Genomic DNA, 16,112 nt, shown 5'->3' with positions numbered 1-16,112 from the left:
CGTGTCCTTGTATTGGGGGGAGGTGAGCAAGTCATCCTATTTGGGGAGAGTTGACTCGTATCTGGGGGGAGTGTTTTCATTTGGGGGATGCACTTATGTTAGTGGGTGTGATTTGCACTTCAGGGCCACCATATTAGACAGGTTAGATCGCCATCTAACTGGACAACATTCACACTCAGGGTGAACGCTTAATTTATCCAAACTACAGACAATCACATTACACAAAACAGAACAAACCCAACAACAAAACTCTAAACAATGCTTATCTAACTAAGCTTAAACCTTGAACTTTGTAGCTTTTCAGCTTGCTGCGGAGCATTCTGGGTAACAGGAGCGTTGCCGCTACACAACTATCTAATCAACTTTCCTTCGTCCTACCCTGGAGTCTTTACATTTATTCATTTCATTCATTCAGCAGACACTTTTATCCAAAGCGACTTCCAAGGGAGAGCTTTACTAAAAGTGCATTGGTCAATGATCATAAACAACGAGATAGCCCCAAAAATGCTTTTGCAGGCTTTTGTAGTATTTGATATTGACTGGTGCATGCTGGGATTGCATGACGTCAACTACCCGAGCTCAGTTCACAATTCAAGGTCCCTATGTCTAAACCCAAAATTATGTTATTTGTCCGTGGGGTGAAAGAAAATATCTGCAAAATAACTGTTAAAGTAGTTAGTTTTGATAAAGTGGAATGAAGTGTTTTAACAGAACATTTTGGTGAAAATGTTATTAATATTTGTAAAAAAACAGACATTTTAGTGTGTTTTTAAGTAACAACATTTGGCTGTAATGTTTATGTAAAATTATACATTTACAGTTTGCCATTGTCTTTCTATCTGTATTTCCTGTCATTCAGAAATACAGAAAAAAACACGTATAATTTACAGAAAAAGTGCGGTAATTTCATCTTTTTTTTTTACAGTGTAGCAGAATCTTATGTGAAGAAAAGTGATCCTGCTAATCCATCTTCTTTGGCATCGAGGGACTAGGGGGAGAATTAGCAGAGGAAGTGAGAGTTTTGACTCATCCGTCTGGAAGATCTGTATTAATATGGAGGCTGATGTTTGGAGTGGATCTAGATACATAAACAGAAACCCACAACCACACTCACATCTTAACAGATACAATACATTTACACACACCAGCCCACACATATTTAAACGCACAAATTAAACTCACAGCACTGGCACACCCTGCCTCCCAACACACACATACACACACACACACACATCATCTTGTTAGCAAAATTGCAAGCGGTGCAGTATAAGAGATTGCAGCTGAGACAAAATATTGGGGGTGCCTTGGTCTGCTTAATTCTGACACACACTGGGAGGTGTGCTCACTATAAACAAGTAAATCATCATCTTAATAATGAAACCCAGACAGGAAACACAAGTTCCAACTTGTAAATGTGCTTGCTTGTACAACGTGTGTGTGAGACTGACATGTATTTCCACCATTCAATCGGAACAAAAAAGTATATTCATAGAACAACTGATTTCTGGTGACCATTTTATTTGAAATGTTAATATTTCAGCAGTCTTTTTGTCTCTGCAGATACCTGCAGTGGCTCCGCATCAGGTGTTCAGGCAGGTAGCTTTTCACTGAGTAGACAGAACCTGAGGTAGTCTGTCTCTATGTGCCACTCCAGTGGAGAGGGAGAGCAAAAATGCTGACTCGGTAGAGTTAGACCCCTGATGAAGAAAGTGTTTAGTCCGTCTCTTCATAAACGGAGTGACTAAGTTCAGTTGAGTTCTGGATTTTAATAAGGAGAGAAAACCAGTCTTCTGACCATAAATGACAACCCAACACCAAGCTTAGGTCTCAACCAGGTCTCTCTCAGCTCTGAAAGCCGAAGGACCATCTTTAATAGGGCACAAGAATGTAAACATAGATTGTGACAGTCAGGCAGGAATGACGTAACAACAGTCTCAGAGAAAGAGATTCACTGCTCCCCACACATGACAACTCTCAGACTAGAGTTCATTGGTGGAGCTCTCCCGTAATCATGACAAGGAACATTTAGCCAGTACTTTCTCCTGACCCCGAACATCTATTAACCTGACACATAGACACAATATACTGTTAGTACGTTTATCATGTAAGCTTACATGATAAACGTACTAACTAGTATCCAATGACTAGTTCTATTGATTAGTGATTAATGTAAGTACACAGGAAATCCCAATTTCTTCCACACCCCTCAAAGGCAGAGTTCTGTGTGTCTCTATGTGTGTGACAGAGAGAGTGAAATAGCAAGTGTGATACACTGAGGGAGACTGAAAGAGAGGGAGAGACAGAGAGTGAGAGACAGAGAGGTTGTAGTATTCAGTTATTTATTTTGTAAAAGGTGTTTGGAGATGTCTGCAGCACTCTGTGGGGTGCCTTGCTCATTCATGTTGATCATGACTTTGTTCCCTGCAGAAGCTAAATTCTGAGTCTCCTGTCTCTTAAAGGACATGAGCATGCTGAGTCTAACATCTGCTCTGACGGAAAATTACCACACACACACACAACAGGTTTAGTCATTCTACAAAGCTAATGAAACACATACACACAAACCCTCACAAAATACGACACAAAATGCCTCCGACATCTCCAGAAAAAGCATCAGATGGAATGATATAACACTACATGCTGACTCCAGCATGTAGTCCGGTTCCATCTCCAGTCCATCTCCAGTCCATAAGTCAGACAGTGACAGCTAGCTGTCCCAACATGCATTGCACCAAATGAGAGTTCTAGATATCACTGAACAGTACATCTGTCCAAGGTTACATACCAGATGTAACCCATTAGTCAAATGACCAATGCAGCACTGGCAAGTTGCACACAAGTCAGGAAAATACCACTGTAAAAAATACCACTGCTGAACACGATCAAAGAGCTACGTTTTTCTTACTGTATATATTGCAAGTGTACATAATATGCCATTATCTATTTGGGGTAATTGTTGAAGTAAATTAAGAAAATCACACATATAAACATTTGCAAAGAACAACATTTTCACCACAGTCTTCCTGTATCATTACCTAGGAGCTGGAAGACAGTGGTGTAAACCAAATATCAACTGTGGAAATGGAGGGATGGAGAGATGGAAGGTTTATCATAGAGATATCATGTATTTTACCGATCTGATCTAGTCCTTTCTATTCTACCCATTCACCTGCACTGTCTAATCAAAGAATATGCTATTTTCAGGTCTGTCTAACAGAGTTGCACTGTATATGTTAAAGGTGTTAGTGTAAATCTAACAAAAATGCAAGAATGGTGTCAATCTTAAGTCCCAACAGTGCATAGCTTGAGTCTTTCACATCTTGTTAATATCTAAAGTAGGGGTGTAACAATCAGGGGCGTCTTAATAGCACTTGAGGCCCCTGGGCTATGGACTTTTTTTCCATTTTTTGAGGCCCCCCACACGCTAATCGCACAATCGCACGAGTTGCTTGTGTTGTTATTTACATTCCGTTGCACGGTTTAGGCTGAAATTCAGTTTTTGTTGTGGTAAAAAGTGCCTTGTGTCAACGAAGGGAACTCAGTGCTAGCCTAGGTCACAACGTCAGCACACGTTAGCAACGACGCATGGATACAACGTGCATTGCTGTTGCACAGCAAGTATCGTATCGTGCCGTGGTGTACTAGCAGCATTATACATTTAAGCAATTCAAGACTTGCATGTACATGCAAGTCTTGAATTGCTTAAATGTATAATTTAAGCAACGGCAGTAATGTCACAATAAATTATGTATTTAAACTCAAGCTTGTGTGGTGCGTCGCTGTATTCAATGCCACAGCCTAAACTTTGTCAAAAGAAACGTTAATTTCTGGCGCATTCAAACAATCCCCTCAGTGAAGTTTGGCTAGCAACAGCAGCTAGGCTAGCTTGCTCGTAGCACAATTCAGCTTCTCCACGCAGGGCTCTAGACTGAGACCAAAAAGTCGCGTTTGAGGGCATATTTTCAGTTAGCAGATGGTACCGTTTGAATCGCGATTCCATCTGAAAAATACTGCCGGTGACAACGTTGTTAGAATAGCTTGTCTCAAAGGGGGTTCAGCCAGTGGCGGCCGGGACTTTGCAGAGGCCCCCCTGCAAAGTCGGAGCTCGAGGCCCCTCCCCTAAATCCACTCAAAATGTATCTCCATACTATTTTATACATTGCTGTCTACCTTTAAATATAGCCTATATTCACCAATGTGAGAGAAATAAAAAAGTTTAAAAATCATAAAATCATAATAGCAGCCTATTTGTGTGGCGTCCTGCAGAAACCCGTCGGATGTCGCGGCCGCTCATTGTTGGCTATAAGCCATAAAAGATCGAAAATTGTTTTTTGTCAAAATTTAGATTTTTGATGTTTTCTATAGTTAACACCGTAAACTTCATTGTAATGTACAAAAAGTATAGCTTCTGAAAAACTGTTAATTTCAACGTTTTTTGGACATGTCAGCTATAGCAAGATTTCCAAGCCATTTCAAATCAAATGCTCAGTTTGCTTGCTCTTTTGAGTGCTGCAGCAGCCCCAAACAACTGATCAATGAAGTCAGGCTGTTAAACTTAAAAATAACTTGCTGAGAAGTTATTAATGTAGCCTATACTTAAACTGACATTTACATTCACAACGTGATTACGAACAAAAGGATTTCCTTTCCATATTCGCCACAGAATTAGAATGAAACGGAGTGGAATGCAATTTTCTCGCTTATCACTTTATTGACACAGGTCAACTTTAAAATTATGTAACTTCAGTTGTGATAAAGATATCTGAGTTATTTAAACATATTTGTATTCAGGATAGTTTGTAGTTTCCAAATATGTATAATACCCAGAAAGACCCAAATGTTCACGATGTGAAGGGTTTCCGCAGGCCGCCACACATTTGTCATTGTTCAAAACCAAAGACAGCACTAGCCTTCTGATAGTTCAGCACCAAGGATAGCATCGCCGAAATAACACACAATCAATGGAGGAAAGGAAAACATTTATTCTTGCCAATAAGTAGGCTAAGCAAGTATATTTATTGTTGGTTGCTGGTGAAGACGTGCTGCTGCTAGCTACCTGCGGCTGCGGTAGTGTTTCGTCTGGATATGTTGATAATATTCTTCTCTGGCTGGTCTAAATAAGTGTGTAATCTTCGGGTGTTTTGCTCGAGCTTGTTCAGACAACAGTTTATTGCTGCGCTTTAGAGCACCGTGTGCATATTTTCTTTTACTCATGTCTCTACCGTCATCTAGCAGAACGTAGCCTAATGATTAGCATTTTTGAAATGTGCGCGTTCAATAGGCGTAATGGCCCAAAAGGCACGTAAGATACGCAAAAGCCATTGTTGCCAGATTCAGGGATTTTGAGACTATTTAGCCTATTTAGATCTGTTACGTTGCCTACATTACGGAATTCCTTTACCTGGCAGTTGAAACTTGGGGCTCTCAATGAGCGCCCTCAAAGAGTTTTCCTTGTTTTTTATATATATATATTTTTTTAAATAGGCCCAGTCTGTTTTTTGATATGCAGGGCGGGGCCCTTAGGAAGTGGGGCCCCCACCGCCTTGCGGGGGCTGCAGGGGCTTCCCAGCCGCCACTGGGTTCAGCTTGTTTCATATTAAATGGACCCATCTGCAACCGACGCAAGCAAGCACACCCTACAAATTGTACCCTCTCTAGTTTTTGTTACATTTTGTTTAGATAAGGGGGAGGGGGGGCCTCCCCTGCCTCCACATACAACACCAGATGCCACTGTAGAGCAGAGTAATGACATTGCGAATACGGACGTTTATCATCATTATTATTTTGTATTATTATTAAGAGGCCCCTGATTGGTCGAGGCCCCGGGCTTAAGCCCAGGTAAGCCCGTGCATTAAGGCGCCACAGGTAACAATATATCGTGGAACAATATATCGCAATACACATTTTTTACAATATGTATCATAGAGTTATGGCAATATTTTTGCAATACAACGTCCGTTTGATCCTATTGGTTGAGCTACCAGCACGCGACATACTCTGCACCTGCGTCATGCATGCATTCATTGCATTCCAGGGTTTTTCCTGCATAGAGAAAATGTTGGCGCACGCCAAAGCCGTTTTCCCGAGCGCCAATGACAAATCCCGAGCGCCAAAGGCAAAAAAGTCTGCGATGAAGAAAAAAAAAAGCTGTGTTCATCACGCGTGCAATGCATAGCAGCGAATATGTTCTCAATAGTATGTTTCAAGTAGGCTACAGCCGAACCCTCGTTCTGTTCTGATCAATAGTAATCGAGTTGATAAGCGTGTCTTCTTGTCTGATCAATATGCAACTGTGAGGTGCGCGAATGAGTGGCCAATAAACTGTCGTTCCGCTGCGAGGACCAGCCCGACGTGCACGAATACACCTGTACAAATGCAAATTAAATTTCCACTGAAAATGCTGACAAAAGTTTAATTTACGATTTCAAGCGCAGCCTCCATTGGTATTCTTAACCTGGAATGATAATATATAGTGCAGTGTTTCCTCTATGGCTAAATTTCTGCCACCACGGTATCAGAAATCAGGCTGTACAAAATTTTAGGCCGTCTATCAGCAGTGATTGTTAGAGTGCATGTCGGAGAATTGCACGGACACGCGCTTCACACCGCAGTTGAGATTGCGTGTGTGCGTCTTTGAGAACTGTAAGTCGTATAACTTGTGTTGTCAGTTCATTTAAGCCTGTTATTGTATAAGTCTATAGTTATTGCAAAACATCTGGGAATAAATACATTGATTAGAAAATAGAAGAAAAAAAAGAATATATATATATATAAAAAAAGGAGCACCGAAGACCCATTTTGACCCAGTAAAAACCCTGCATTCACAGAAATCGCTTGAACGTAGTTAACTAAATTGTATGTACAACAAAGAAAATTATTGAAACTGTTAGTTTTTGGAAATAAATCTGTTCAGTGAATGATACGTATTGTATTGTACACCCAGTATCGTGATACGTATTGAATCGTGAGCTGAGTGTATCGTTACACCCCTAGTCTAGAGCATTAATATATTTGTCTGGGTTCATAGAGGATATCTGAGGAACAACTGATATATGTTTTTCATCTTACATCTGGAACATCTTACACACACACACAAAATATTGTAGAAACACATCAGACTTACACACAAACACACAATATAATGCAGACCAACAAACAGACAGGATTAAGACACACTCAAGACACACTCATATGGCTGAGCGGTTAGGGACTTGGGCTATTAATCAGAAGGTTGTTGGTTCGATTCCTGGCCGTGCAAAATGACGTTGTGTCCTTGGGCAAGGCACTTCACCCTACTTGCCTCGGGGAGAATGTCCCTGTACTTACTGTAAGTCGCTCTGGATAAGAGCGTCTGCTAAATGACTAAATGTAAATGTAGTCCATCTGTGTCTAATGAACTGGGGGTGGGGGGAGTAAATCCTGAAACCATCGATCTAAGGGTTGTTGGAGTGTGGTCAGAAGATGCAGGCAGACAACACATTCCACACAGACACCATTTTATATTATTATTGATCTTTACTCTGAGACATAGAACACATTGATCTTCACACTGATAGCTGAAAAAATAACTGGCTGTTATGTGAGCTGTATTTAATACACACAATCACACACAGAAGCATGCACACACAACATGTATATTGTATATGCAGTATAAACATGCAGGAGTCAGGTGGCTGAGCGGTGAGGGAATCGGGCTAGTAATCCGAAGGTTGCCAGTTCGATTCCCGGTCATGCCAACTGACGTTGTGTCCTTGGGCAAGGCACTTCACCCTACTTGCCTCGGGGGAATGTCCCTGTACTTACTGTAAGTCGCTCTGGATAAGAGCGTCTGCTAAATGACTAAATGTAAATAAACAGGCACTTAATATATCCAATTTACAGAGCATTTACTACCACCGACATAAACGCTCTCTCTCACATACACTCGCACACTGACTTTCAATATCAGACACACATCACAGTCAACCTAAGGTCAACATAAATTCTCATTCATCTGCTGCTCAATTCTCTTTCTCTATTGACCAAACTATTTTACTCAGTTTTGTTCTTGCGCTCTCTCTCTCTCGATATACTCAAGGGTCTGGATGTCAATCCAGCTGTTACATGATAAGGTACAACTGGTGAAAGCAGCAATTCATATTTCAAAACACTCCACTTTTATTTCCCAAGCACAGAGGCAAGGTTAGAAGGTAAGGACGTTATATGACAAATGGCACTGAGTAGTCAAGATGTTAAATGTACATTGCCAGTACCAAAAGTACCTAAATATGTCAGTCTATTAAGGTGTGAGGTGGATGCTGCAATGGCACTTTCATGTTGCATTTGTCAGTACAGAGGTCCATATGGAAACCATGAACATGAATCCATTAGGTGGAAGAGCTGAGATAGGACAACCTTGTTTAAAACCCATCAGTCAAAAACATGCACTCTCGCACAGTAAGTGCTGGGCAGGTTGCTGTGATTGTAACTGGTTAAGTCCTTTTATAACAATCTCAATAGCTGTTTGACAGCTGATCCAAATGTAAGTAGGACCAACCAACCAACACTTATTGTATGTCCTATATGCTAACAGACGAATCAGACCACGATGGCTTATTGAAACACACACGCCATGCAAATCGCCCCACTAATATAGGTGCTTAATATAAGGGGAGGTCTTCGAGACTTGGCAAAAACTCACCAAAGTTTGCTGGTACTGTAGTGTTCGGTTTTCGGGCTTGTCCTTCGTCGGTGCCGCCGCATTCTCCTCCTCGTCAATAACCTCTGCGGCCACCATGTCTTAGGCCTACTAGCTCCGTAATAAATTTTTCGGAACTTTTGACGATTTGGTTATCTTGGCATTTTCAATGTAACAGGTTTAAGTCGCGAGCCCCCCTCTATTTTCTGAAGAGAATAGCGATCTGTGCGTGATGAGCTTGTGCAGCTATTCTAAATTCCGCCTCCCTCCTCCACAGTGTGGTACATTCGGTCTCTATATGGATCGAAGAGTTGATGGAGCTACGTTTGGTGTTTTATGGGGGTGGCGAAGTCCAAGCTTAAAAACATGATGATGGCAGAATGAGGTGCAGGCGAATGTTCGTTCGTTCTCATTTCTCAGGTTTATGTTGAAGACCTGTTTTTAAAAGCGCTTAGGAGTATTTCGTCCTGGTGTGAATCACTGCTTCAGGAGGTTTTCATCCTGTTTGATAGATTCGTCGATCAGTAGCCTACCAGTTTTCCGGTCCAAGATGAATGGATCCCGCAAAAGGGGTTTTCTATGTTAGGGTAGGCTACATCATAAAGTATCAAATAATCTTGATATTAAATAGACTGTATTAATAATCTTGACATTAAATAGACTGTATTAATAATACACAATACTGCATATTTTACAAGACAGCAGACAATGACTGGAACGTTTTGAATAAGCGTGTATTCACTGCATTATCTATTACCCCTAGGGAACCTTTAACAGTTTGCAAGTAAACCTAAAACAGACAGGTTTACAAATGTCACTTCTTGTGTAGCCTACTGTACTGCAGAAGGCATGTAAAAATGTTAATGTTACAATTTAACCTATCATGTTCTTCAGAGACCCAGGAGAGCCAAAGTGATCCCACCCCAGATCTATCATGTATCACGGTGAACAAATTATGGCATCTATTCTAGTCTATTCTCCCCCCTACACACATACACAGTCTGCATGTGTAACTGCGTTATGTGTAAATTGGTTCTGATTAGGTATTGTGACGTAAACAATAAAACTTCTGAGTATAGACTGTAATTTCAAATATTGTGACGTAAGCCCGAGTGAGCCTGAGACTCAACTAAAGTTGAGTACAGATCACAGAGGATGGAGAGCACATCCAAAGCCCAACTCTCACTTCAGATAGACAGTCTAAGACAGTCTTACAGAGACATCATCAGTGATACATATTGGCCAAATGTTGTGCCTTTAGGGAACTACTAATTGTCATGCACACACTACTACTAGGGAGTCAGATGGCTGAGCGGTTAGGGAATCGGTCTATTAATCAGAAGGTTGCCGGTCCGATTTCTGGCTGTGCAAAATGATGTTGTGTCTTTGGGCTAGGCACTTCACCCTACTTGCCTCGGGGGAATGTCCCTGTACTTACTGTAAGTCGCTCTGGATAAGAGCGTCTGCTAAATGACTAAATGTAAATGTACTACATAGTATTGTATAATACATAGAATGAGCTTGTTTTAACACAGGTTCAAATCCAACAAATGGGAGACTTCACACCATTTACATCTTATATGCAGCAGTTTGTTGATCAGAAATTCTAAATATATGGTTGGTGTGATGTTTTACTAGCCACCACCCCAGGCCTGTATCTGTGGCTGACATGTGAATGGGATGAGAGACTGAACTTCCCTGAGACACAGCCTTTGATAGGCTGACAGAAAATTCCTCTGCAGAGTTAAGCCTGTTGATAGGCTGTTGGCATGGCAACCCATCTAGTGCTGGCTTGGGGTAACATATCACAGGTGCTGATTCCCCATTAATACACTAGGGACCATAGTGCATAGTAGTGTTTACCAGCACACACACACACACACACACACACACACACACACACACACACACACACACAGGGGCCTGCCAACCACATGCAATGAACACAAAAGTACAAAGAAAGTGTTCTCCACATTATGCATTGGCATGGTTGTTCAATCAAACCACATTCTCTCTCAAATACACACACACAAACACACACAATCTAATTCCCTATAGACTTGGAATCTTACAAAATCCCATTAATTCTCCTGCATTGTGTAAGATATATAGCACTGTCCCTGGAGCAGGAATTAGGTGCAATGTAGCCCAAAGCACCAACACTCTGACTAGTTTTTCCTGTCTACCAAGAATATTCAAAACATCACCTGAGTCCATTTTGGCCCTGCAGTTTGGAGCAAATTCATCATACTCTGTGGTCAAAATGCACACGTGTATGATGAGAAGCAGGAGGGGTGGGAGAGGCAGATGTATTGAGGAACTTGAGGTCATTTTAGGGTTCCCAAGAAAGGTCATTGCGTTAAAGAGAAAATGAATCTGTCGAGGTTTGAAGGCTGATTGACAACACGAGATGAGCTCAGCGTCACATCGGTCCTAATCATTTTTGGGACAGAGCTGTATGAAGAACGGAAATCATCTGAGTAAGAAAGTCATTCAGCGAGTATCCGCAGCAACAGGGAACCTTTACAAGGACCTTGAGCCCTTGCAGTGTCCTCAGACACAACGTCGAGGATGTTTGGATGTACAATCACCTGTATATCCATATCTCCCCCAAATGTTATTTTCTAAAAAATATTTGAAATTACAGTCTATACTCAGAAGTATTAAAACATATTGTTCACACTGATTCAGTATGCAAAGACAGGCAACAGAATAGCCAACATACGAAACAGCTCCAATTGCTAGGAGATCTGTATTTCGATGTCCTTGAGGAAGAAAACGTCATTATAAAAATTAATATAGCCTACTGACGAAATTATTGCGAGGGGGACAGTTTTACACAATTTTGTTGTAGTTTTCCCTTTGAGATAAAAATTGCTTTAAAATAATGAAAAAGATGGAGAGTGAGAGAGAATGTTTTGGCAATGTGAGCGCGATACAGGTGGTCAAGAGTAGCCTACTCACCGCTTCCCCCTCGGCCCGTCCTATTCCCTTTTTTCTCGGTTTAACTCCTCGAGTCTTCAGTCTGATACCGTCAGCTATGTCCCTCCATTGCGCCTTCGTAGAATGGTGTAGATTAGAAAATCAAAAATATTGCCTCATACGTCTACTTAGGCCTATATAGCCTACCACGGTTCGCGTCATTTAATTATTTCTAGTTGTTATCCTTGGTTCCACACAGTTAGTGTCCTGTCGTAGGATGTTTTGGCTACTCTTCCTTTGTTTTATTGTCTGGATCACATCACAACGGCCTGTTGCTGGAGCTAATACAACTCAACACTCCAAACTTCTCTGCGTTGCGTTAAATTCTATGCGCATGACATACGACAGGTAGGTTGAAGCCCCGGAGTGACATCGTCTTTGGCATAGGCTACATTTAATTTATACCTTTAAATATTTCTGATATAGATCTCAAACGCTCCATTCGCACAGTCGTGAGATTTATAGTGTCGTGCAATGCAGGCTACATTCCCTCGATTTCTTCTCCGTGGATCGTTGAAAAATAAAATAAAGACGTGTTTGTTATTAGGTTACCTGTGAAGCCAGATGCACATTTCAATCTAGTTGACGGCAGAAGAAAACGTATGTATATCACAGCCTGCTGACATGGGCTAGCCTACTCTATTTTTGTCCCCCTCTATGTGAAAACGGCGAAATGTTCCACTTCTCACACACTCAAAGGCATCTATTATTCGATGGAGCCTGTGGCTCATGTTGCGTATTGAAGTGTAATTGTGCGCATGTGGATAGATTGGCCCCAGAATATAAATCAATAATTGTATTATTAGTTTATTTTAAGCATGTGAGGGTGAGCACGTGTATCGAAAATAGGAACTGATGGTACTTTCCCCTGTGTTTTCTGGGGTCGGTGGCTTGACACGTAAGCTATAAAATGTTATGCACCACGATTTCTTCTCGTTGGAATCCACTTACATCGTGGCTGCCTCTCACAGCTGTGGCCCTTGGGGAAAACACTGGGTGATATGAATTGGATCCAGGGTGACCAACACTCTTCTGAAACATAAACACCAAGAATAGCTCCACTGTCCTATAATTTGGTCAGAGGCAACACTTTGACTACACAAAAATCTTGTAGGGCCTAAGCATTTTGGCATAATGCGTGAGTGTGCGCGAGAGAGACGAGAAAGGGGAGAGTCATTGCGTGGGCGATACAAATCAACATTGTCAACGATGGTTCAGTGCACAAACAATTATTGTAAATTAGGTCTATAATCTGACAATTTAATTTCCATTTTATGTTTGATACGAAAAATACAGATTTCTAATTGAGTAATTATTAAACTGTCATTGACAAAATGGAAATTCAAATCGACATACACAGGCCTAATTTACTAGATTTTAGCCATTGTCTGGCAAGCAACAGGAAAGTAAAAGCGCACAGGATAACGCAAGCCCTTCCCTCTGTGTGGGATCTCAGAATGTGAGATTTCGAACCATGAGGGGGCAGGAGACACAACGCACTTGCACATAACAGTAACTTGAAGTAGACTATACAAACTTTTCATTTGAGTATGTTCATTGGAAATTAACTTTCAATAGAACGTTTTATCAAACAAATGTTTACGAAACAGAAGCCGAGCAGGGCATGGCTTTAACCAGTGAGTATGGCAAATAAGATGTATAGCATTTATATGACTGAAATATTCATGACAGCTTTCAGCGACGTAAATGTTTGTGACACACAGAAGCATGCGTCCATTGTTAGTTGAATGTCCTTAGTATGTGGATTGACAAGAAGTGCTTGATTTGTCACATGAATATTGCTTCAGATCATACGTTATTAGCATCTGTTGTTATTATTATTAATAGTTACAGTAAGTTGTCTGTTGGGAACAGGGCTTCTGCTGCTCTACGTGTTTGCCACTGAGGTGTTGGATGCAGAGACCAGACCGATAGACTTTGTATGTGACAGAGAGTCCAGGAGGGGCATCAACACTGTGGTTGCGATGGAGGCTGCTCTGGTATGTGTGTATGATGTGTATGATATGTATGTATGTATGTATGTATGTATGTATGTATGTATGTATGTATGTATGTATGTATGTATGTTATGTATGTATGTATGTATGTATGTATGTATGTATGGTGTTGTGTTGTATCCATATCCATGGGGCCTGGATGGCCCAGTCATTTTTGTCTCTTCTTTTTTCAGGCAGATTGTTATGCATTGTCAACTCTGCCCTTCCCAGTCCAGCTGCCCTGTATCAAAGTTCACAAAGCATCCTGGGACAACAAATCAGTATGTCATTGCACACATTTAATTCAGTCAAACACAGAAAGGAGGGGTCTATTGGGGTGCAGTATACCTGTGCATGTTTGTATTTATGTTATTGTCAATAACAGGTGATAGAATCCATGTTTCTCTCTTTCATTCTCTTTCTTTTCTCCTTAGCACCAGGAGAAGCAGGGGGACATCATGGCATCTTTGGGGGCTCTAGCAGAAGGGGTGAGATCTGTCAGGCTAGTGAGGATTCTTCCTGGATGTGCCTCTTCTCTGCTTGAACGACTGGAACACAGCATCAACAACTACTTGCACATACTCACACATTTGGAGGTGAGCTGAAGAAGTTCTTAAACATGCACACACACTATATGGCCCCACAGGAGATCTGTAGTCACACAAGCAATACCCACAGTGGTGACAGACACTACACAGCACATAGGTCTTATGAAACACTTGTTGATGTGCTTGCCGGGCCAGAATCAGTTTCCCGTGAAACAGGAGTATCCTGCTTTCCTGTAATCCCTCTCCTACTCACTGATATGCCACTTGTGTGACGTCTGGCCTTCCTTCCTCAGGTCGTGTAGCTGATAGGGGAGCAAACTTTAACTATAAGAGAGCCATTGAGCACGAACCATGGCCTACGGCATGAAAAATACTTTTCATTAGCTGATGGTTTGCATGGTACAGTGAATCTCTCTTTTTTCTCTTTCTCCCTGGCTCCCCCTCCCACCTTCTCTATCAACCAATTTCCTTGCTCGTTGTTTATGTGGACCAGCAGGTGTCAATGGTGAGTCCAGTGTTGTCCTGTGTTCCTCAGAGCAGCCAGAGTATGAAGACAGTACTGTGGACCTACAGCCGATTGATTACAGGCAAGCTGGAGTGGCTTATGTCTGACCTGATAGACAGATGTCCTCCCCTCGGACAGAAGTAAATGCAAATACTCTACTATTATAATCACAGTTGTCGAACAGCAGTCACACTGTTTGTAATAAAGCAAAGAGTCAAAAAGATGGGCCCAAATGTAACATTTCAAGTGCAGTTGAAAGAGAAAAGAACCCCTAGAGAGGACTGAGATACACCCCAAGTAGACAGGAGGACAAGGAGCTCCTCTAAAAGAATGAACATGTGATGGCGTATTGTTTGAAGGATCGACATACATTACCCTCTGCTGGTCTTGTAGAGGAACTTCAACCCAGGAACACGTGGCCAAAAGACTGAAGGATTTATATATTTGCTATGTTTCAGCTCAAAAACAAACAGGGACAGCTGTATCAACTAAGGAAACCCCTTCATACATATTGGACTATTTTCAAGGAATTCATGTTTACAGATGCCGAAATTAACATTTCGAAATGTGAGCAACATTCTGTATTCCTAGCTGAATGAGGTAGGGAGCGTAAACAAAGAGTGAAATTAAATTTGAGGTTCTCCTGTTTAATTGTAACTTGTCTAACTACATGCTTTTATTGTTCTTCCCTTTGGGACTTATTTGGTTTTCACAATGTATGCTTCATTGGCTACCCGCAATGTTTGGGGCTATCTCGTTGTTATGATCAGTGACCTATGCACGTTTGTAAAACTCTCTTGGAAGTCGCTTTGGATAAAAGTGTCTGCTAAATGCATAAATGTAAATTGTTGAATGCATTGAATTTCAATAGCTCCTTGGTCATGTGACCTACTGACCTCAAGCTCCTGTTACAGTATCCACCGAGTAGCCTTATATAATACACAGACATTAGATTGTTAATTTTCATCTCAGGAGACATGAATTCAATTTAAATTTGTGTACAATTGTGAGAGATAAAATTGGACAAACAAAAGTGTGTGCAACATTTATGCCATACACAATTTGAGCCGTGCACAATTTGATCCTTCAAACCAATTTCCGATTCAACCAAAATATCCCACCCTTCCCTTGAAAGTGTTGTGGTTTATTGATTATTGGGCAGAATGGAAGGCGTATGTGTGGTACTCAGAGGTGAGAGAGGAAGGCCTAGGTCTAAGCTGTATGAACTGCACAGCAGAGAACATGTCCAGAACTAGTCTGAGTAAGGAATGTGGGAGCAGGGGAAGAGAAGAGAAGAGGAAAACAGCATAGATGGTGCCAGTCAAGAGAATGGTCTCCAGACAGACAGGGGGGGGGCAGGGAGAGTTGGCAGTTTCTGAGACTATTATGTGTGTGTGCATTTC

At 41.4% G+C, this 16,112-nt stretch overlaps 2 protein-coding genes across 10 annotated transcripts in view; one reads left to right on the top strand and one right to left on the bottom strand.

The window, feature by feature from the left end:
* The window catches only part of clcn2a (chloride channel, voltage-sensitive 2a), a 120,758-nt gene extending 108,409 nt beyond the window's left edge, over window positions 1-12,349 (bottom strand). For 6 of the 7 annotated variants that reach the window (XM_062480797.1, XM_062480799.1, XM_062480798.1 and 3 more), the window contains exon 1: window positions 8,681-9,228. In XM_062480797.1, the coding sequence (XP_062336781.1) occupies window positions 8,681-8,776 (96 nt within the window). In that variant the 5' untranslated portion in view covers window positions 8,777-9,228. Of the gene's footprint in view, window positions 1-8,680; window positions 9,229-11,641; window positions 11,735-12,064 lie in introns of those variants that run through there. The other variant, XM_062480803.1, reaches the window with a different exon arrangement.
* A 156-nt stretch (window positions 12,350-12,505) lies between these two features.
* Window positions 12,506-15,548, top strand: thpo (thrombopoietin). Of its 3 annotated transcripts, none has more exons than XM_062481446.1 (5): window positions 12,506-13,296; window positions 13,535-13,659; window positions 13,851-13,937; window positions 14,091-14,252; window positions 14,740-15,548. In XM_062481446.1, the coding sequence occupies exons 1-5, from the start codon at window positions 13,284-13,286 to the stop codon at window positions 14,851-14,853; spliced, it is 501 nt and encodes a 166-aa protein (XP_062337430.1). In that variant the 5' UTR covers window positions 12,506-13,283; the 3' UTR covers window positions 14,854-15,548. The 3 variants fall into 3 exon arrangements, with proteins under 3 accessions (XP_062337430.1, XP_062337429.1, XP_062337428.1); XM_062481445.1 differs by having other exon boundaries at window positions 14,701-15,548; XM_062481444.1 differs by having other exon boundaries at window positions 14,698-15,548.
* Window positions 15,549-16,112: the final 564 nt, after the last annotated feature.

This window comes from Osmerus eperlanus, chromosome 16, assembly GCF_963692335.1.
Source record: "Osmerus eperlanus chromosome 16, fOsmEpe2.1, whole genome shotgun sequence".
NCBI lineage: Eukaryota > Metazoa > Chordata > Actinopteri > Osmeriformes > Osmeridae > Osmerus > Osmerus eperlanus.
Note: the sequence above shows the minus strand (reverse complement) of the source record. Positions and strands in the feature narration are given on the sequence as shown.

Coding starts and splice junctions, on each gene's coding strand:
- thpo (XM_062481444.1), top strand. Junction 13,660..13,850: donor TTGCGATGGAGGCTGCTCTG/GTATGTGTGTAT, acceptor TTCTTTTTTCAG/GCAGATTGTTATGCATTGTC. Junction 14,253..14,697: donor ACATACTCACACATTTGGAG/GTGAGCTGAAGA, acceptor TATGTGGACCAG/CAGGTGTCAATGGTGAGTCC.